This window comes from Ustilaginoidea virens, chromosome 1 (genome assembly GCF_000687475.1).
Source record: "Ustilaginoidea virens chromosome 1, complete sequence".
Taxonomy (NCBI): Eukaryota; Fungi; Ascomycota; class Sordariomycetes; order Hypocreales; family Clavicipitaceae; genus Ustilaginoidea; species Ustilaginoidea virens.
The window spans coordinates 3,082,205-3,104,822 of NC_057316.1; the positions used below are offsets into that span (position 1 = coordinate 3,082,205).

Genomic DNA, 22,618 nt, shown 5'->3' on the forward strand with positions numbered 1-22,618 from the left:
GAGAGCTAGATGATGGTCTTGGGAAAGAGGTGATGCTAGAACTTGTAATACGAGAAGTAGATGCGCTTTTAGAGAGAGACACGGACTCAGAGCTGAATATTCGTCTGGAGCTAGAACTATACATAGAGCTAGTAGCTCGTGAGGTTGGAGTCGACCTAGCGCTTGACTTGGAACTTGAGGTAGAGCCGGGCCTGGAGTTGATGGCTTGAGAGGTCGAGGCTGGTTTGAAGCTAGAACCGAAACTCGAGGTGGAAGTAGGCCTAGAGTTGATGGCTTGCGAAGTTGAAACAGACCTTTTAGAAATGGAAGTCGAGGAAGAAGCAAGCCCAGAGCTAAAAGCATGAGAGGTCGAGGTCGGTCTTAAACTAGAAATGAAAGTTGAGGAAGACCTGGAGTTTCTCGCTTGAGAAGTTGATGTTGTAGCGCTGGAGATGTGGCTCAAGGAAGAGGCATGCCTAGAGCTAATAGCATGAGAAACCGAGGTTGATTTCAAACTGGAAATGAAGCTAGAAATGAAACCCGAGGTAGGCCGGGAACTTGTAGCATGAGAAGTTGATGTCGTTTTAGCGCTGGAAATGTGACTTGAAGATGTGAGCCTGGAGCTGATAGCATGAGAAGCCGAGGTCGATTTCAAACTAGAAACAAAGCTAGAAATGAAACCCGAGGTAGGCCGGGAACTTGTAGCATGAGAAGTTGACGTTGCTTTAGCACTAGAGATATGGCTTAAAGAGGCGAGCCTAGAGCTAGTAGCCCGAGAAGTCGAGGTCGACTTCAAACTAGCAATGAAGCTAGAAATGAAACCCGAGGTAGGCCGGGAACTTGAAGTATGAGAAGTTGACGTTGCCTTAGCGCTGGGGATGTGACTTGAGGACGAGGTGAGCCTGGAACTAATGGCCCGAGAAGTCGAGGTAAGCTTAGAGCTAGACCCCAGTCTTGAGGTAGAGGTAGATCCGAACCTTGTAGCCTGTGAAGTTATTGTCGGCTTAGCGATCGATTTGGAACTTGTGGAAGAGGTAAGCCTAGGGCTTGTAGCACGAGAAGTCGAGGAAAGCCTAGAGCTAAGAGCCTGAGAAGTGGACGTATGCTTAGAGCTAGGCGCGGGTTTAGAACTAGATACTGGTTTAAAGGTAGAGGTATACTTTAAGCTACTAGCTTGAGAGATTGACAAGGGCGCAGGGCTAGAAACTGGCCTCGAGGTAGAAGTATACTTGGAGCTTGTCACTTTAGAAGTTGAGATATGTTCAGAGATGGAAACTGGTCGTGAGCTGGATGCATGTGCAGAGCTGGATGCATGTGCAGAGCTGGATGCATGTGCAGAGCTAGATGCTGGCCTTGAGGTGGAAGTATACTTGGAGCTTGTCACTTGAGAAGTTGAGATATATTTAGAGCTGGAAACTGGTCGTGAGCTGGATGCATGTGAAGAGCTAGATGCTGGCCTTGAGGTGGAAGTATACTTGGAGCTTGTCACTTGAGAAGTTGAGATATGTTTAGAGCTGGAAACTGGTCGTGAGCTGGATGCATGTGAAGAGCTAGATGCTGGCCTTGAGGTGGAAGTATACTTGGAGCTTATCACTTGAGAAGTTGAGATATGTTTAGAGCTGGAAACTGGTCGTGAGCTGGATACATATACCGAGCTAAATGCTGGCCTCGAAGTGGAAGTATACTTTAAGCTACTAGCTTGAGAACTTGACAAGTGTGCAGAGCTAGAAACTGGCCTCGAGGTGGAAGCATACTTGGAGCTTGTTACTTGAGAAGTCGAGATATGTTTAGAGCTGGAAACTGGTCGTGAGCTGGATGCATGTATAGAGCTAGAAGATTGTGACGTCGAGACGGTTCTAGAGCTAAATTCTGGCCTTGAAGAGTTGGAAGTATATTTGGGGCTGGATGTAGGCCTTGAGCTGGAGGTGTGCATAGATCTAATAACCTGAGAGGACGAAATGGGTCCGGAGCTGGATGCCAGCCTTGAGCTAGAGCTGTGTATAGACCTAGTCATTTGAGCGCTTGACGTATGTTTAGAGCTGAACATGGGCTTAGAACTGGGTTCTGATTTTGAGGTTGAAGAAGTATGCATAGAGCTAGGAGAAATCGAAAGAGGTCGAGAGCTAGATACTGGCTTTGAGCTTGACGTATTTCTGGAGCTAGTGGCTCGAGAACTGGGAATAGGTTGAGAGCTGGACGTTGTTCTTAAGCTTGAAGTATACTTGGAGCCAAGAGAATTCGATGTACGTTGAGAGCTAGAAACTGGCCTTGAGCTTGAAGTGTGCTTAGAGCTAGTGGCTTGGGAACTCGACATAACGTGAGGGCTGGATGCTAATCTTGAGCTAGTAGCTTGAGGACTCGACGTATACCTAGAGCTGGATACGATACGTGAGCTTGACGTAACTTGGGAAGCCGAAGCAGGTCTTGAGCTAGAGGAATACTTGGAGCTTGTAGGCCGAGAACTCGAGGTGGATTTAGAGCCAGATATTAAGTGTGAGCTGGTCGTGGCTTTAGAACTCGAGGCAAATCCGGAGCTAGATACTAGTCTCGAGGTAGAAGAATGCTTGGAGCTTGTAGGTTGAGGACTCGAAGTATGTCTAAAACTAGAGCTAGACACTATACGCAAGCTTGACGTGGCTTGAGAACTTGAAAGATGCCTAGAGCTAGACAAGCTAGAAGAATGCCGGGAGCTTGTAGGCCGAGAACTCGAGGTGAATTTAGAGCTGGATGACAAGTGCGAGCTGGAAGTAGCTTGAAGACTCGAGGTATCTCTATGACTAGAACTAGATACTCCGCGCAAGCTTGAAGTGACTTGAGAACTCGAAACATGTCTAGAGACAGATACTGATCTTGAACTAGACGATTGCCTAGAGCTTGTGAATTGAGAACTAAGGGTAGGCTTGGAGCTCAGTACCATATGCGAACTTGAAGTAGCTTGCACGCTCGAGGTATTTCTAGAGCTAGGTATTGGCCTTGAGCTATAATTAGAGCTTGTAGCTTGAGAAGTCGAGGAATATCTTGAACTAGATATAATATGCGAGCTTGACTTGACTTGAGGACTCGAGATATGCTGGGAGCTAGAAACCGGCCTTGAGGTTGAAGCGTGCTTGTAGCTAGAGGTTTGAGAGCTTGCACTAGGTCCCGAGCTGGATATGAGCCTTGGGCTAGAAGAGTATTTAGAGCTCGTAGCCTGAGAACTTGAGGAACGCCTAGAGCTGGATATAGTATGTGAGCTTAAAGTAGTGAGAGGACTCGAGATAGGCCCAGACCTGGATAAAGTGCGCGAGCCTGAAGAAGAACGGGAACTTGGGCTTGACGGAGAGAAGGATACCGTTTTGCGGCTGGAAATAGGATTGGAGCTTGTAGGGTCTCGAGACTTAGAGGTAAATGTGGTGCTTAGGACTAGTTTAGAGTTTGAGGCTTCCACAGAAGTTTTGGTAGAAATTGATACCGGCCTAACGTAGGACGTTGTGAATGATAAAATAGAACTCGAGGCAGTCCTTTTGCTGGATGTTGGGTTCGATCTTGACGCTGCACGACTAGATGATTGTCCAGTCGATAATACGCGGCTGGTTGACACTAGGCTGGAGCTGGAAGCCGGCTTAGAATTAGACACGGAGCGAGAAGTGGACGTTGGATGGGAGCTAGATATCGGATGGGAGCTAGCCGTAAGGCGAGAACTAGATATCGGGCGAGAACTAGACATCGGGCGAGAACTAGATATCGGATGGGAGCTAGATATCGGATGGGAGCTAGCCATAAGGCGAGAACTAGACGTCGGGCGAGAACTAGATGTCGGATGGGAGCTAGCCATGAGGTGTGAACTAGACGTCGGACGAGAACTTGAGCGAGGTTTAGATGATGCGGTGCCAGACGAGACATGACTAGTGGGCGATGCGCTACGAGACGAAGCGGATCCAGGTGAAATAGTGCCGGAACTAGCCGACTTAGAGCTCGATCCGGCATGACTGGACGCAAATGTACCGGTTGGAGCTGCGGTAGATGCGACATGAGTGGATGAAGCATGAGCCGAGTTTGCTATGCTTTTAGAAGAAGATCGACTAGAAGATACCAGGCTCGAGCCAAGTCCACGACTAGATGATGCCACGCCGGATGATATCTGGCTAGAGCTCGCTAGGGCCTTGGAGCTTGAGACGTGACTAGATAATGCTGTGCCTGATGATGATGCTCTAGACGAGGAGTGGCTTGAGGAAGTAGACCTTGATGAGATATAGGTGGATGTAGCGCGAGTCGAAGTTATTATGCCTCTAGAAGTAGCAGAGCCAGAAGATACTCGACTAGAGCTAGTTATATGGCTAGAGGAGGCGCCTGACGATATTTGACCCGAGCTTCCTATGGCCTTAGAGCTTATTGCGTGGCTAGACGATGCTGTACTTAATAATATTTCTCTAGACGAGGAGTGACTAGAGGAAGTGTACTTCGATATAATATAAGTGGAGGTGGCGCGAGTCGAGGTTACTAGGCTTCTAGAAGTAGCTGGACTAGAAGATACTCGACTAGAGCTAGTTCTATGACTAGAGGCGGTGCCTGAAGATATTCGACTAGAGCTTCCTAAGGTCTTAGAGCTTGTTATGTAGCTTGACGAAGCTGTGCCTGGCGATGATGGTCTCGATAAGGAGTGACTGGAGGAAGTGGACTTCGATATAATATAAGTGGAGGTGGCGCGAGTCGAGGTTACTAGGCTTCTAGAAGTAGCTGGACTAGAAGATACTGGACTAGAGCTAGTTCTATGACTAGAGGCGGTGCCTGAAAATATTCGACTAGAGCTTACTAAGGTCTTAGAGCTTGTTGCGTGGCTCGACGATGCTGTGACTAGTGATGATAGGCTCGACGGAGCATGAATTGATGAATAATGACTTGATAAAGCACGACTTGATGAAGCATGGGCTGACGAGCCGTGGGTTGAGGAAGCAGTATGAGCTAACGAAGAACGGCTAGACAAGGCGTTAGTTGATGAAGTATGGCTTGATAAAGTGCGGCTTGAAAAAATATGGCTTGATGACGAAGCTAGGCTCGGTGACGTATGGGTTGACAGAGCGTTAGTCGATGAAATACGACTTGATAAGACCTGACTTGATAAAACATGACTTGACGAGACATGAGTTGGTAAATCACGGGTCGATGAGGCATGGGAAGAGGAAGGACGATTTGATGAAGCACGGCTTAATGAAGAACGGCTTGGCGATATATGGGTTGATAAAGTATAGGTCAGTGAAGCATGACTCGACGAAGCATGGCTCGATGAGGCATGGCTTGAAGAGTCGTGGGTTGAGGAAGCATGAGTTGATAAAGCACGACTCGACGATTTAGAGCTTGAAAAAATATATATTGATGAAGAATGACTTGATGACGCATGATTAGACGACGTTGACTCAGATTTCGGTGCAGTTGTACTCGCTGATGACGTTGAGCCAGAAGCACGACCAGACGATAAGGTCCTAGATGAAGTGCGATGGGATAATGTAAGGGTTGAGAGCGATGATTTAATTGAAGAAGGAGCCCCTGAAGAGGCCTGGCGTGACGTTGCAGAAGACGCCGTGGACCCAGACTTGGAGCTGGGGTTATGGCTAGATGAGGTTGAGCTATGAGTCCTAATTGTACTGGAGGTGGACGAGTGTCTGGAGGATGCTGAGCTGGTCTGCTTTTGGCTGGACGACGCACGGCTGGAAATAGCGTGGCTGGATGATGATGCATGAATAGATATGGAGCTGGACGATACAGTTTTGGAGGAGTCAGAATGACTAGATGAAGTATGACTGGGCAATGTAAAGCTAGACGATGCCGGTCCAGCAGATGGTGAATGGCTAGACGATGCCGATCTGGATGATATTAAATGGCTAGATGACGCCGATTTAGATGAAGCTGGATGGCTAGATAATATTGATCCAGTAGATGCTGAATGGCTAGAAGATGCCGACCTGGATAGGATTGAATTGCTAGATGATGGTAATCTAGATGAGGCCGAATGGCTAGATAATATTGACCTAGACGATACTAAATTACCAGATGATGTCAATCTAGATGATACTAAATCGCTAGGAGATGCCGACCTAGAAGAGGTAGAGTGGCTGGATGATACCGGTCTAGTCGATGCCGAATGGCTGGACGAAGTACGACTAGGTAATACAGAGCTAGATGATGTCGATCTAGATGCGATCGAATGGCTAGATGAAGTTGAATGGCTGGATGATGTCGGTCTAGTCGATGCTAAATGGCTAGATAAACCCTGGCTAGATAAAACAGAGCTAGGTGATGTCGATTTAGTCAAGACTAAATGGCTAGACGAAGTACGACTAGGTATTACAGAGTTAGATGATGTTGATCTAGATGAGACCAAATGGCTAGATGATGATAATCTAGTTGATGCCGAATGGCTGGACGAAGTTGGACTAGGTAATACAGAGTAAAATGATGTTGATCTGGATGAGGTTAAATAGTCAGATGATGATAATCTAGTTGATATCGAATGGCTGGACGATGCACGACTAGGTGATGCAGAGTTAGATGTTGTCGATCTAGATGGGATTAAATGGCTAGATATTAATCCAGTCGATGCCGAATGGCTAGATAACGCCGACCTAGTTACTATCGAATGGCTAGATGAGATCAAATGGCTAGATGATGCTAATCTAGTCGATTCCGAACGGCTAAATAAAGTATGACTAGATAATACAGAGCTAGATGACGAAGATCTAATGAAGACTGAGTGGCTAGATGAAGATAGTCTAGTCGGAGCCGACCGGATGGACGAAGTACTACTAAATAGTATAGAGCTGGATGATGCTGGCTTAGATAAGACAGAATGGCTGGATGAGGCTTGGCTAGATATTGCAGAGCTGGCTGATGCTTGCCCGGATGGTACTGAATAACGAGATAAAGTATGACTGATTGATGTTGCCTTTAAAGACAAGATCGAATGACTACTTGAAGTATAGCTGGATAATGAGGATTTGGAGGATGCTGGTCCAGACGATACCGAATGGCTAGATGAAATGTGACTTGGTATTATCGAGGTAGATGGCGAGGGTCTAAGCGAGAGTGAGCCGGAGGTGCTTCTGAGTGACGAATGTCTGGATCCTGATCCAGATATTGCAGTGCTGGAAGATAATGTGCTGCTGTATAATGTCAAGCTAGTTACCAGACTAGAGGATATTATCCTAGATGATGTACGGCTAGGCATTTGCACAGATGATGAGGGCCCAGAAGATACAAAGCTAGTTAATATTCCAGATAACGTCGTCCTAGATAATAAATAGCTAGATGTTTTCCCAGATGATATTTGTCTAGACGATGTATAGCTCGTTACCAATCCAGATGACGTTGTCTTTGATGATGGACGGCTAGATGTTTGCCAAGATGATATTGGTCTAGATGATACAAAGCTAGTTACTAGTGTAGATGGCGTCGTCTTAGATGACGAATGGCTAAATGTTTGTCCAGATGATATCGGTCTAGACGATGTATAGCTAGTTAGTAACCCGGATGACGTTGTCCTTGATAATAAATTCCTAGACGATGAATGGCCGGATAATGCAGCGCTAGATATTTGTCCAGATGATGTGGTCCTAGGGGACGTAAGGCTTGACGATATATGGCTTGAATGGCTTGATAATGCAGAATTGGACATTGCTTGGCTAGATGTCGCATGGCTAGATGTTTTTCTAGATGAAGTGGTCCTAGATGATTTATAGCTTGAAGATGTATGGCTAGAAATTTCATGGCTGGAAGTCGCATGGCTCGATGATTGTCCAGATGGTATGGTCCTAGATGATGGATGGCTCGAGGATGTATGGCTAGGTGCTTTCCCAGACGATATCGCACTAGAAGATGTACGTATAGACGCTATATAACTGGTTACTAGACCAGAAGATATAGACCTCGATGACGCGTGGCTAGGTGATGCACTGCTAGATATTAGTCCAGACGATATACTATGAGAGTTTTTATAGCTAGATGATGCAAAACTCGATCCTCCGGAAGGCATATGGCTCGATGATGCATAGCTAGTTACGGGTTTGGATGATATTGGACTAAAAGATATATAGCTTGATGTTAACGAAATATGGCTGGATACTCTAGAAGATGCATGGCTAGATGACGTATAGCTAGATGCTGGTCTAGGCGATATTATGCTGGATGATGCTGTGCTAGAGGCTGACCTAGACGATATCGTGCTAGATACTGCATAACTAGGTGTCGGCCTGGATGATGCTGTGCTAGATACTGCATGACTAGATGTCGGCCTGGATGATGCTGTGCTAGATACTGTATGACTAGATGTCGGCCTAGATGATGCTGTGCTAGAGGCTGACCTGGACGATGTCGTGCTAGATACTGCATGACTAGATGTCGGCCTGGATGATATTATGCTAGAGGCTGACCTGGACGATGTCGTGCTAGATACTGCATGACTAGATGTCGGCCTAGATGATATTGTGCTAGAGGCTGACCTAGACGATATTGTACTAGAGGCTGACCTAGACGATATCGTGCTAGATACTGCATGACTAGATGTCGGCCTGGATGATGCTGTGCTAGAGGCTGACATAGATGATATCGTGCTAGATACTGTAGGGCTAGAGGCCGACCTAGACGATATCGTGCTAGATACTGCATGACTAGATGTCGGCCTGGATGATGCTGTGCTAGAGGCTGACATAGATGATATCGTGCTAGATACTGTAGGGCTAGAGGCCGACCTAGACGATATCGTGCTAGAGGCTGACCTAGATGATATCGTGCTAGATACTGTATGACTAGATGTCGGCCTGGATGATGCTATGCTAGAGGCTGACCTAGATGATATCGTGCTAAATACTGCATGACTAGATGTCGGCCTGGATGATGCTGTGCTAGATACTGCAGGACTAGATGTTGGCATAGATAATGCGGTGCTAGAGGCTGACCTAGATGAAATTATGCTAGGTATTGTATAACTAGATGCGGATGTAGACGGTGTCGCACTGCTAGATGACATATCGCTAGATACTGGTTTTGATATTATTATGCTAGATAATAGTGTAGCCGATATAGTGCTGGATAAAATATGACTAGACGCTGGTCTAGATGAGACTGTACTGGATAGTGCATGACTAGATGCTGACCTAGATAGTATCGTGCTAGTTGATATATGACTAGATGCTAATGTAGACGATATCGCGCTGGAAGATAGATGACCAGATAACGACCTAGATGATACTGTGGTAGATAATACACGACTAGACATTAACCTAGACGATGTTGTCCCGGATGATGCACGGCCAGATACGGACCTGGACGAATCCGTGCTTGATGTTGGTTTAGACGATATTGTTCTGGATGTTATATAGCTGGTTACCAGTCCAGATGATGTCATAGCAGAGGATGTCTGGCTGGAGGATGACATAGAGCTAAGTGATGTAAAATAGGAAGATACTTGGCTCGACGATATAGAGATAGAAGGTGCTTTGCTAGAAGATGCCTGGGAAAGTGATAACTGGCTGGAAAATGTCTGGGTAGACATTAAGGATGATGTTTGGCTAGATAATAACTGACTGAACGATGTCTGACTAGACGATAGTCCACTAAGAGATGTCTGGCTAGGCGACATCTGGCTAGAAGATGACTGATCCGATAGTATCGGGCTAAAGTATGTCTGACCAGACGATATCTGGCTAGACGATAATTGCCGAGATGATATCTCGCTAGAAGCTGCCGAGCTAGGAGATAACGGGCCAGATGATATAGAGCTAGATACTTCAGTACTAGAGGGTAGTTGGCTAAACGAGAATGAGCTAAGGAATTCAGAGGTGGAAGATGTACGGGCTGCTGTTTCGGAGCTAACTACTTCAGAGCCGGACGATATCGAGCTAGTTGTGTCGGGGCTAGAATACGTTTGGTTTGATGAGGACGACGACGATGCATAGCCAGACGATCCAGCGGTAGATGACGCCGACATCGACAATACGGGCCCAGAAGCCGCAGGCCCAGAAGCCACAGGCCCAGGAGCTGCAGATCCAGATGACCCAGATCCAGACGACCCAGATCCGGACGACCCAGACGACCCAGACGACCCAGACCCATAAACAGATAATACAGAGCCGGAAGCTGCAGACCCAGACGACGCAGGCACAGACGATTCGGAGCTAGGCAGTGCAGATGCAGACGATGCAGAGCTAGATAATGCAGAGCCAAACGATACCAAAGTAGTTACTTCAGAGGTAGTAGATTCCCGGCTAGAGGCTATCGGGCTCGCTTGGTCAGAGCTGGAAGATGCTTGATCAGACGGTAGAGACTTATATAATATAGAAGTAGGCGATGTTGAGGCGGGTGTCTCAGAGGTAGAAGAAAATTGGCTGAATAGTATGGAGCTAGATAATTCTGTGGCAGACAAAAATGAGGTAGCGGGCTCAGAGCTGTTAAAAGCTGCTTGTGTAGATGACATAGAATCAGACGATACGGAGACAAATGATGCTGTGTGAGTAGACTTAGAGGTAGAGGGTGCTTGATTTGACAATATCGAGGTAGGCGACAAAGAACTAGATAACATAGAGCTGGATAGTGCAGAGGCAGAAGATGTTGTAGTCAATTCAGAGATAGAGGATGCCTGGATGGAGAACATCGAGCCACTTGATTCAAAGCTCGATGCTTCACTAGGCGATGCAGAAACAGGTGCACTGGAGGAAGGCGATATAAAGACGGATGTTCCAGAGCCAGTAAAAGATACTTGGCTAGACGGCGCAGAGCCAGATAATGCGGAGTTGGATGGAGTTTGGCTGGATACTGCATAAGAAGATAGGCTAGAAGTCACTTCGCTGGATGATAGTAAGGTTGAAGATGCGGACGCAAATGACTCAGAGCTAGAAGATGCTTGACTAGACGACGTAACACTATAAGACGGAGAACCAGACGATAGAGAGCCAGACGTTCCAGAGCTAGTAGACAGTGTTTGACTAGAATTTGTTTGGCCAGATATTGTAGAGGCAGATAACGCGGAGGCAGATAATAGAGAGCTCGACACCGCAGAACTTGTAAGAGGAATTTGAATTGACGATGTAGAGCCGGATGAAGCAGAGCTACGAGGTGCTTGACTAGCCGATCTCGTGTCAGTAGATGATGACTGGCTAGAAGCTTTCTCGCTAGACGATGCGGAGGCAGGCCACAGAAGGGTGGACGATATTAAGCTAGCAGAAGATTCTTGGCTCGGCCAGGTAGAGGTAGATGATGCCGACCCGATAGGTGCTTGGCTGGCAGGCGCTTCGCTAGACAATGAGGAGCGAAGGGTGTGGCTAGATAACTCGCTAGTAGAGGATGGCTGACTGGAAGATGCCGAGCTTAACACCTCAGAGCTAGACGATGCTTCGCTAAAGGACCAAATAGTAGAGGATGAGCCGGAAGATGTAGGGCTAAATATTGCAGAGCTAGATGATGCGGCTTCGGAGACCACAGAGCTAGAGAATACCTGGCCAGATGATTCAGAACTAGAGGATGAAACGCTGGACAATCCAGAGGTGGAAGATGCTTGGATAGGCGATGCATAGCTAGATGATGAAGGCGAGATTGTACTAGAAGATGTGTAGCTAAAGAACGCTTGGGGAGATGACATTTGACTGGATGGTGTAGAGCTAGTCGAAGCGATAACGAAAGATGCAGAGCTAGATAGCATCTGGCCTGACGATGAATTAGGAGATGGATCAGGCGATGCTGCGCCAGGTGATACGGAGCTGGATAATGTGTAGGTAGATGATGCCTGGGTATAATACGCAGAGCTAGATAGCATATGGCCTGACGATGAATCAGGAGATGGATCAGGCGATGCTGCGCCAGGTGATACGGAGCTGGATAATGTGTAGGTAGATGATGCCTGGGTATAATACGCAGAGCTAGATGAATGAGACAACAATACACTGGAGGATGGATACCTAGATGACGCCTGGCTTGGCGACGTCTGGCCAGATGCAGGTCCGGACGATGTTATGTCGGAAGACACAGAGCCAAGTAGCGATTCTTGGCTAGACGTTGCATACACTTTAGGTACAGGTCCACCTAGTATTGTATCGGAAGATATATAGCTAGACGATACTTGGTCCGATACTTGGCCGGACGGCACCTGGCTAGACGTTACATAACTTGACGCAGGTCCTGAGGGTATAATATCGGAAGACTTGAAGTCTGACAATACTTGGTCAGACGACACCGGGCTAGAGAATGACTGACTGGAGGAGCCAGAACTAAATGTAGGCTCAGGCGATGTCGTACCGGAAGATAAATGGCTGGACAATGTTTGGCTAAACGATGCATAACTGGTTATAGGCCTAGGCGATATTGTATTAGAAGACGTATAGCCGGACGACGCCTGGCTCGATGTTGCCAGACTTGACGATGTCTGGCTCGATGAAGTCTGAGCAGTTGATGCCGGGCTAGATACAGACCTATATGATGCTGCATCGGAAGGCGTATAGGTAGACGATGCCTGGTTTGAATTCAGTTGGCTTGATAATGCCGGGCTCGACGACGCTTGGTTTAAAGATGCCTGGCTAGACGATGGCTGGCTAGATAACGCATTGCTAGATGACGTCGGGGTTGATGATGCCTGGCTAGACACAGACCCATATGATGCTGTATCGGAAGATGCATAGGTAGACGATGCCTGGCTCGATAATGCCTGGCTCGATGATTCCTGGCTCGATGATTCCTGGCTTAATGATGCCTGGCTTGACGATTTCAATATTGTATCAGAAGATACATAGCTAGAAAATGTCTGGCTTGACAATGCTTGGTTTGAAGACAAATGGCTTGATAATGCCGGATTTGATATAGACCCATATGATGTTGTGTCGGAAAATGTATAGCTAGACGAAGCCTGGCTTGATGGTGTTGGGTCAGATATAGGTCCATATGATGTTGCATCGGAAGACGTATAGCTAGCTGCTGCCGGGCTAGACGACGTCTTCTCGGAAGATGTATGGCTGGATTCAGGTTGAGACGATGTTATGCCCGATGAAGTGTAACTAGATGACATGTAGTTAAATATCGTGGGCCCAGTCGATGCAGTTCCAGACGAGACCGGACGGGAAGAAATGGAGGTAGTTGATGTATCGCTAGATGAACCAGGGTTGGGCGCTACAGCGTTGCTAGAGGAGGCATCGCCAGATGATGCAGCCGCGCCAGAGGAAGTAACACTGGATAAAGAAGGGCTAGAGAGAGTATAGAGAGAGGACGCATAAACGTGTGACGAATCCTGGGTCAGTGAGGCAGAAGTTCCTGACAATGTATAACCAGAGAGGCCGGAAGCGAGAGAATTATCCGCCGAGGAAGCATATGTAGTTGATGCTGATATGGTCAACGGGATGTAATCAGAAGTAGAACTAGAAGATGCACGGCTGGGCAAATCGGGCAAGCTTGATAAAGTATAACTCGACGAATCAAAACCAAAGCGCGTCTGGCTCGGTGAGGCGTAGCTGGATGACGCAGCTATGCTCGACAGAGTATAACTTGACAAAGGAGCATCGGAAGATGCCTGGATGGATGAATCACTGCTAGATGAAGAAGCTATATTTGATAAAGCATAACTAGATGAGGCGAAGCTGAAAGACGCATAGCTGGTTAGAACACGACTAGGATTCGCTGCTGTATCCGATGGCGTTTGACTAGATAAAAGAGAGCCAGAAAATGGAAATCTAGTCAAGATAGCGCTAGGCATTGCTGGTGTGTATGATAAAGTTGAACCAGACGAGGAAAAGATAGAGGGCACATTTGTAGATGATGTACGGCCAGGCGAGGAAATAAAGCTGGATATTACGGCAGTGTCTGATGACGTATAGTTGGGTGAAATAGAGCCGGAAGATATATCCATAGACGATGTTTGGCTCGGTTGGGAAGCATAGCTGGAGAATTCAGCGCTAGACGACGACTGGCCAGGTATAACATAGCTTGATAGTGTGGAATCAGAGGATGTCATGCCTGATGAAGTATTGTTGGATGAAGGAGAGCCAGCAGATGTATAGCTGGGCGAGGTGTAGCTAGTTGAGGTGCGGTTTGGAGGTGTCGCTGTGCCGGATGGAGCATAATCAGACAAAGTCGAGCCGGAAATCGTGGAATCAGCCAATGTATGGCTAGAGGAAGCAGCGCCATATGTCGCCGGGCGAGACGAGGATGGGCTAGATGAAGCGTAGCTAGATGGTGCTACGGCTGATGAGTTCTGGCTCGACAAAGTAGAGCCGGAAAACGCCTGGCTGGAGGAAGCAGGGCCGGACAAAGCGGGACTCAATGAAGCCGTGCGAGCTTCCCCGGAGTCGGATGTAGAGGGCGTCAATGGTTGCGGGTTGGACTGGGTATCTTGCAACAGGATATCTGTGCTTGTAGGATTTGGATCGCGAATCGTGCTGGAGGAAAAGGCATTGCCATCAGCAGAGCTTGCCACATTGTTGGAGCTCTGGGCGGCAACTATGCTGGTGCCAGGCTGTTGAGCTGACGAAGAAGTAGCGCTGGCCGAAGCGCCCGTGTTTATTGGAAAAGCGGTGTCGGGGTCGGTATCGGCGCCGCTGCTGGTGCCGGTGTCGGTTCGGGTTTGCGAGCTGACGGAAGCTGGTGATGACGGTGATGGCGGTGATGACGATGATGATGGTGATGGTGATGGTGATGGTGCTGCTGACGGCAAGGACGGCGCGAGAGGAGGCGCTATGACAGCAGTGGTACCGGCAGTCTCGGCACGACACGGCTCGAGGCTTATTCATAGACGAGTTGATTAACCATCTAGGATGGAGGAGAAATCCCGCATGTGTTCTTTTTCCCTGTCTTCCTCTTTCCAAGCTCTCACTACGCGCCCGGGGAGGCCTTACCTTGAGATTGTAGTGCTTCTCGTCCTGGTGATTGTCAAGACGGTGCTGACGGCCGACGGCCGGGTTATGCTGATGGTCAGGCCATCACAGATGGTCAGCTCGGTGCTCGCCGCAAAGTACGTCTGGATGGCAATGGGGATCTCGGTGAGGATCCACACGGGCTGGAGTTTCAGCGTCGCCGTTGCATTGACGGCGCGTCTGTAGCCGCCCAGCAGGGGTTTGGCCGCCGCGAGGCCGTAGAAGCACGTCAGGACGGCCGCAACCCAACCGGGGCCGGATGACATCTCGGTGGTCGTGGTCAGGCAGGCTCGACTGCCTTGCCGGAACTCGAATGCGAATGGACCAAGTACACGGCTACTGGCGGGAGGGGATGTTGCCGGCTCCGTAGGACATGAGGTTTGAAAGGCATGGACGGCGTCGCTTGCTGCGACGACTTCAAGGACGGCAAGGTCACCGAGTCGATGTGCCTCTATACTTGGGAGATGCTGGGCGCATGACGCCAGAGTAATCTGCTGGGACTTGAAAGCCAAAGGACGGATAGGAAAGGGATGAAAATGCTGCTTCTCATCTCTGGCCCTGGCATGCTATGCGACGGCGTTTGTCTTTCTCGGTACAAAAGGGCATGGCAATGGCGCGAAAGCATCCCCAATTCGGCCAATGCTTGTGCGCTGATGACATGTTGCCGCTTGCGTGGGAGCTTTTGCCATCTGTTAGCTTGTACTGGGTAGACTGACAGGGTCGAGGTCTAGATGACAAGGGCTGTAGCTTGCAATCGGGACTGGCTCGTTCGGGAGCTTCTGCCTCTTGCGTCCCGGCCACTTGGCTAGCCGCATTAGACTGCAGCTAGCTAGAGACTATAAGTGCGCCGCGAGCCGATCTTGGGTTGTCGGGCATCCCTGTTGGGAACGTCTGAACCACATCTGGGCAGATAGTCCCAAGCCCATGGCGTTGCTGCTAGTGTATTCTTGTAGGTATCCACTGTGGTTTGTGTACGGTCCAGCCAGCTGAGCAGGGATGTGTTGATCCATTGCAGCCAAATCGTGACGCCACACTAGGTGCGGCTCTCTTAAGCCAGGCTTCTTATAGCTTCCCTTTTTCACATGACGTGGGGTCTGGATGTCGCTGCGAACAATGTGGATCGGGATTCTAGAACCGGCGGCGCCGACTTGACAAGCCCAAGAACCCTACAGTGATAGCAGCGACTCGGCAAAGGGCGAGTGCTCTTGAATCGAGGGCATAGACTCTGGAAGGCCACCTGTAGTTCTAGCCAGGTACCTACTAGTGCCAAGATCTGGCGGGGAAGCAGAGGAAGAAGCAAGAACGAACGGTTCGTGGGCCATGGTATGCTGGTTTCTCTTGTTGCGCGCAAACCAGCTAGCCCTTGTGCATAGATCCACGTGGCATTACGGCCGGCTTTAACGCGCTGCTTATCATCGAAACCGGACCCCAGTTTCCCTCGGCAAGCAGGCAAACAGAATCGTCATTCCCTTTCTATTTCCGGTCGCCAGAGGCTCCGATCCGCTCGGTCGCTTGCGTTGACCATATAAAGTTAGTGCTGCCCGTCAGCAGCCCTGCCACGATGTCCCGCTGTTGAAGCCTGGAAGCTTGCTAGAATTCACGAAGAAGTTCTGACACCCTCTTGTTTTTTTTTTTTTTCCTTTTTTTTTATTTCTTTTTTTTTTGTTCCTTTTTTTTGTTCCTTTTTTTTTTTTTTTTCGTTTCTGTTGCCCCATGACAGTTTTTCACTCTCTCCTCTCCAGCATACCTCTTGCACGAGCGAGCTCCCACCGCAATGCGTTGCAAGGCTACTATTGCCGTCCGGTCACTGCTCGTCGTCGGCGTTCTCATTGCGCTTGCCGCGGGTGATGGGTGCTCGACAACGACGATGAATATTCTTCCGGAGAGCACGTCGAGAATCATTGGTGCAACCGTCATTTGGTCCGCCGGTTGGGATTTTGATTTTGCCTGCGTTTTGCCCACTGGAACAGCAGGTGGCAATGGCGGAGACGGCGGAGAAGTCCTCGGCAAAAACGGTAGCGACGGAACTAACAGAACCAATGAAACTGATAGGGCCGACGGGCAAAACGGACAAAACGGGCAAAACGTAGCTAGCAGTCCTAAGGAACCTAGCGGCACCAACGGGGCTAATAGTGCTAACGGTGCGAGTGGAAATGGTATTGTTGGGGAAAGCAATCCAGGAGCAAACAGCGGCAGTGTAAGTGCTGGGGGTGCAAGTGATCCTGGAGCAGGCGGCAGCAGAAACAGTTCCGGAGATGGACTCGGGAACGGCGGAAGTGGAAGTGGAAGTGGAAACGGAGCCGGAAGCGGAAGCGGAAGCGGAAGCGGAAACGAAAACGGAAATGGAAACGGAAACGGAAACGGAAACGGAAACGGAAACGGAAACGGAAACGGAAGCGGAAGCGGAAACGGAAACGGAAGTGGAAGCGGAAGTGGAAGTGGAAATGCAAACAGCCGAATCGGCACCAGCAGCGGCAGCGGAAGCACTTCTACTGGAAACGGCCCAAGTCGAAACGCTGACGGCGGGAGCAATAATGGAAACAATCAAATCGGCAGTAGCAGTGGCGACGGCGCTTCTGCAGGAAACAGCCCAAGCCAAAACGATCCTGACAGGAGTAGCAGTGGAACTGGAAATGGAAATGGAAATGGAAATTCCGGCCCGGGGGGGAACAGCCGACCCGGCGGTAACAATGGCGGCAGCGCTTCACCCAGCAACAGCCAAAATCAAAGCGATCCCAATGGGAGCAGCAGTGGAAATGGAAACGTCCATTCAGGCTCTGGCGGAAACAATCGAATCGCCGGCAATAGTGGCAGCGGAGGCGCTTCTACCGGAAGCGGCTCTGGTCAAAACGGTCCTGGTGGGAGTAATGGTGCAGATGGAAGTGCAAATAGTTCCGGGGGAAACAACCAAATCGGCGGCAGCAGTGGCAGCGGAGGCACCTCTACTGGAAACAGCTCAAGCCAAAGCGACCCCGGCGGGAGCAAGAATGGAAACGAACATGAAAATCCTGGTTCGGGGGGAAACAGCCGAGTCGCGGGGAACAGTGGAGGCGGCGCTTCTACCGGCCACGGCCCAAACCAAAGCGATCCCGGCGGAAGTAATAATGGAGATGGAAATTCCGGTCCTGGAGGAAGCAGCCGAGTCGGCGGCAACAGTGGCGGCGGCAATTCTACCGGCCATGGCCAGGATCAAAGCGATGCCGGCGGCAGCAGCGTCACTGGAAATGGAGATGCCCATTCCGGTTCTGGCGGGCATAACCAAGTCGGCGGCAACAGTGGTAGCAAAGGTGCTTCTACCGGAAGCGACTCTGGTCAAAGCGATCCCGGCGGGAGCAAAGATGGGAATGCAAGGGCAAGTTCTGGTCCCGAGGGGAGCAGCCGAATCGGCAGCAACAGTGGCGGCGGCGCTCCCGCCAGCAACGGCCAAAACCAAAGCGATCCCGGCGGCAGCGGCGGCAGCAGCGGCGGCAATGGAGATGCCCACGATGCACACGCATCCGCAAGTCACGGTCAAGGCGGCAGCGACGCTGGCAGCGCAGTCAGCAGCGCCCCTCCTACAAATGGCCATGGCCAAGGCGAGAGCCCTTCCGGCGGGCAGGGGTCGCAGGCCTGGATGGCAAGTCACGGCCCCGGCACGACTTCTGCGCACGACGGGGATAGACTCGCTTCAGGCGCGGCGTCCACGGCCCAAGACCCCGGGTCTACGGTCGCCACGGCGGGCGCTTCGGCCGGCAAGTCTGCCGCGGCGCTGTCCTGCCTGCTGCTGGTTGCTGCTGCTGGCGTCGTGCTTGCGTCATGAGCCACAGGCGACTGCTGCGTGGCAGAGGAGATATCCCGACGAGAGGGCATGTTGTCCCTCAGACATGGCTGCGAGGGGGGCCGCGTGGGTTGCTGCCTCGGATCATCAAGCCGCGCCGTGGATAGATGCCTCGTCGGCAGACTCGGTCGACGATGGATGTGTTGTTTCTGCACCCAACCAAACCAGGAGAGAAAATCTCCATCGTTTGTTGGAGTCTATTGGGAGCCTGGCTGATTTCCTCTCTTCTCGGGCGGGTCACTCACTTGGTCGCGCCGTGTGCCTCCAAGCAGGCGCAAGCAAGCGGCCGTATCCGTGGTCGCACATCGCCCCGAGCAGCCCATCGCTGTTTGTTTGTGCATCGTCTTACTGCACCGCGGCTGCGGAATTTCTCTGGAGTCTGGAGTCTGGAGTCTGGAGTCTGGAGTCTGGGACTCGCGAGACTCTGGAGCGATTCAGTTTGCACTTTCAAATTTGTGCGTCATGCGTCGGCAAGTGGGCAGCACTTGCCAAGACAAGCAAGTAGGGCCCAACGACTCAGCAGGGGCTAAACCCAAACCAGAAGTGTGAGGTTGCACTACTCGTTCTGGTACTTTGAACATGTAACAGAAGGTACCAAGCTACCTACCTCTAGGTACCTAGGTACCTAACCTAAGGTACCTTACCTAATATCTCTCTTCTATACATCTCTTCCATTTTAGGCCTACCGAGTAGCAGCGAAAGAGAAATTGCCCAGGAACCTGCACGTGTGAAAACGTATAAGAGATGCCTCCTTATTTCATGTTTAATAAATCGCCGCTGTCAATGACTGGGATGCGTTTAGTTGTCACGTCAGCGCTCATGACAGGTACTGTGGACCTGTGGCTGCCCCACAGCGACGTCAAAGGCGGCAAGAATTCGCCAACGCCAAGCAAGCGTACAGAGGAGTACGGAGCTGTACGGACTATCAAATTCCCCTTATAGAGGTATGGGCCACTTTTTCCGGCCGTTGCAACCTGTGACTGGCCCATTCGCCTGCCCTAATGGTTGAGCAGCAGCACCTGCCGCCCCACTGGCGCGCTTATACGAGAGCTGCTGCGAGAGCTGCTGCGAAAAGTCGCTGCGGGAGTCGCCGCAAGAGGGATGATGGATGGTGTCGGCTGAAAGGTGGAAATGGGAGCAATGGCGACATCGGGAATTGACTCAATGGATAGTGGGGGGGCGCCAACTGGGGTCAAATTTGGGCCTTTGGGCCTGGCGGATACGGAGCACCGAGTCAACGTGAATACCTCTTGGCAGCGAACGCAAGACGTCTTTCGGTACCAACCCGGCAGGCAGGCAGGCAGGCAGGCAGGCAGGCAGGCTTACATGTCCGGAGTACTCCGTACTCCTATTGACTTGACAGCCGTTGGAAAACTTGACAGCAGACCAGACCCCCAGCCCCGTATCCCGTATCCCCATCCGCATCCGCATCCTCATCCCCCGTCGCCCGGCCAGATGAGAGAAGAAGAAGCGAGTAAGCGACTTCTTAAATGAGGCGCGGCCGGCCGTCCTCGTGCCCTCCGCTCCGGCCCCCTTTCTCCCATTACACTCCCTCCCCGTCCATCCGCCCAGGAGGCCTGCCCCGTGCCAGTCGCCCCCCGACCCCCAAGCCAAGCCAAGCCAAACCGACCCCCCCAGCGCTCGCCATCGGACCAGCATGGTCGCGGCTCGTCTGCGCCTCGCGCCGCCTCTGCTCCTCGCCGCCTCTGCGTGGGCCTCGCTCGCCTCCGGCAGCGAGTGCAGCGACAAGCACGGGCCCCGGCTCGGCGCCGTCGCCTCCGAGAGCGGCATTTGCAGCAGGATCGGCGCGCGGCTGATCCAGGATGGCGGCAACGCGGCCGACGCCCTGGTCGGCACCGTCTTTTGCATCGGCACCGTCGCCATGTACCACAGCGGCATCGGGGGCGGCGGCTTCCTGCTGCTGCGGACCGCCAACGGAACGTACGAGTACCTCGACTTTCGCGAAACCGCGCCGGCGGCAGCCTACGAGGCCATGTACAAGGGCAATGTCAAGGCTAGCATGTACGGCGGCCTGGCCAGGTAAGGGAAGCTGACGTGCCTTAGAGGTGAAGAGGCAAGAAGACGAAGAAGAAGACGACGAAGAAGAAGCAGAAGATGATGATGATGATGATGGCGATGATAAAGAACAAAGACCAGCGGGCCACGGCTGACCTTTCCTCCTCGGCAGCGGAGTTCCCGGAGAATTGCGTGCCACCGAATACCTCCACAAAACGTACGGCAAGCTGAAATGGGCCGACGTCATCGCCCCGTCCATCAAGCTCGCTCGCTACGGCTTCACCGTCACCGAGGACCTCGTCAAGTACATGGATTCCGTGTCGCCCAACGCCTTCCTGACCGAGGACCCGACCTGGGCCATGGACTTCGCCCCCCGCGGCTGCCGCGTCGGGCTGGGCGAGACCATGACGCGCAAGCGCTACGCAAACACCCTCGAGGCCATCGCGGAGCAGGGCGCCGACGCCTTTTACACGGGCGCCATCGCCCGGGCCACCATCAACGCCCTGCGGGCGGCCAACGGCACCATGACCATGGACGACCTCGCCAACTACACCATCGCCCACCGGAACCCCATCAGCATCAACTACCGCGGCTTCAACATCACCAGCACCAACGCCCCGTCCAGCGGAGCCGTGGCGCTCAGCGCTCTCAACATCCTCGCCGGATACAACAGCGGCCAGTTCCAGGAGCCCAGCCGCTCCAACCTCTCCACGCACCTGCTGGTCGAGGCCATCAAGTGGGGCTACGGCCAGCGCACCAAGCTGGGAGACCCGTCCTTCGTCTCCGGCCTCGACAAGTACACCCTGGACATGATCTCGGCAGACACCGCTGCCGAGATTCGCTCCAAGATCCTCGACGACAAGACCTTCAACGTCTCGTACTACGACCCCCAGGGCATCGAGTCCTTGGAGACGCCCGGCACATCGCACATTGTCACGGCTGACGCCTCGGGCATGTCCGTGTCCATGACCACCACCATCAACCTGCTGTTCGGATCCAACCTCATGGTCCCGGAAACCGGCGTCATCATGAACAACGAAATGAACGACTTCAGCATCCCCGGGGAAAGCAACGCGTTCGGTTACATCCCCAGCACCGCCAACTTCATCAGGCCCGGCAAGCGTCCGCTGTCCTCCATCTCTCCCCTCATCGCAGAGACGCCCGACGGCAAGCTGTTCTTCTCCATTGGCTCCGCCGGGGGTAGCCGCATCACCACGGCCAATATCCAGAATGCCATCCATTTGATAGACGGCAACATGACGACGGCGGCAGCCCTCAAGGAGCCCAGGCTGCACGACCAGCTGGTGCCAGCCTACGTCACCTTTGAGACGACGTACAACAACGCCACCGTCGACTTCCTCAGGGCCATAGGACACAACGTGACTTGGGTGGCGCCAGGCCAGAGCACCGCGCAGGCTCTGCGGCAGTTGCCAGATGGGACCTTTGAGGCGGCTGGTGAGCCGAGACAGAAGAACTCTGGTGGTTATGCCGTGTAAAACTGCTGCGCTGCGAGAAGAGACGAGAGAGAAAAGTAAAAGAAAGTCCACCATTTCACCGAGGCTGTCACTCCCGTAGTAATTTAATCATCCAGATTCTCGGCGTCTGCTTCTGCCGCCCAGTGAGTGAAAATCAAACAGACAAGAAGCTCGACAATGACGGCTGGCCCAGTCGGCAAGTACCGAGTACCCGTTGCACTCATGCACGCCCATGCAATTGACCCGTACCATTCCGAAAGCTCCCGGTTCTTTCCATTGAAATCTAGGGCCAAGTTGAGGGGACCGGACCTCGGTTCGGAGCGCGGCTTAGTGATAACGAGCCAAGCCAAGTCGTCATTGGCGAGGTGACGCGGCCGACTCAGCGCCGATCCGGCCTGGCCTTCTTCTAACGTCTTCCCCACACGGACTGCCACAAATGAAAAAAATTCCTCGTGCTAAAAGTGAGTCAAGAG

General features: G+C 51.4%; 3 protein-coding genes across 3 annotated transcripts; 2 read left to right on the forward strand and 1 right to left on the reverse strand.

The window, feature by feature from the left end:
- Window positions 1-14,384: 14,384 nt before the first annotated feature.
- UV8b_00597 (uncharacterized protein) lies at window positions 14,385-15,103 on the reverse strand (the record flags this gene model as incomplete). Its single annotated transcript, XM_043138095.1, has 2 exons — window positions 14,385-14,658; window positions 14,820-15,103. 2 exons carry the CDS (start codon window positions 15,101-15,103, stop codon window positions 14,385-14,387), a joined length of 558 nt encoding a protein of 185 aa, XP_042994029.1.
- Window positions 15,104-16,611: 1,508 nt separating this feature from the next.
- On the forward strand, window positions 16,612-18,636 carry UV8b_00598 (uncharacterized protein; the record flags this gene model as incomplete). The annotated part of the gene is made up of 1 exon (XM_043138096.1): window positions 16,612-18,636. One exon carries the CDS (start codon window positions 16,612-16,614, stop codon window positions 18,634-18,636), a length of 2,025 nt encoding a protein of 674 aa, XP_042994030.1.
- Window positions 18,637-20,311: 1,675 nt separating this feature from the next.
- Window positions 20,312-22,166, forward strand: UV8b_00599 (uncharacterized protein; the record flags this gene model as incomplete). The annotated part of the gene is made up of 2 exons (XM_043138097.1): window positions 20,312-20,694; window positions 20,843-22,166. The coding sequence occupies 2 exons, from the start codon at window positions 20,312-20,314 to the stop codon at window positions 22,164-22,166; spliced, it is 1,707 nt and encodes a 568-aa protein (XP_042994031.1).
- Window positions 22,167-22,618: the final 452 nt, after the last annotated feature.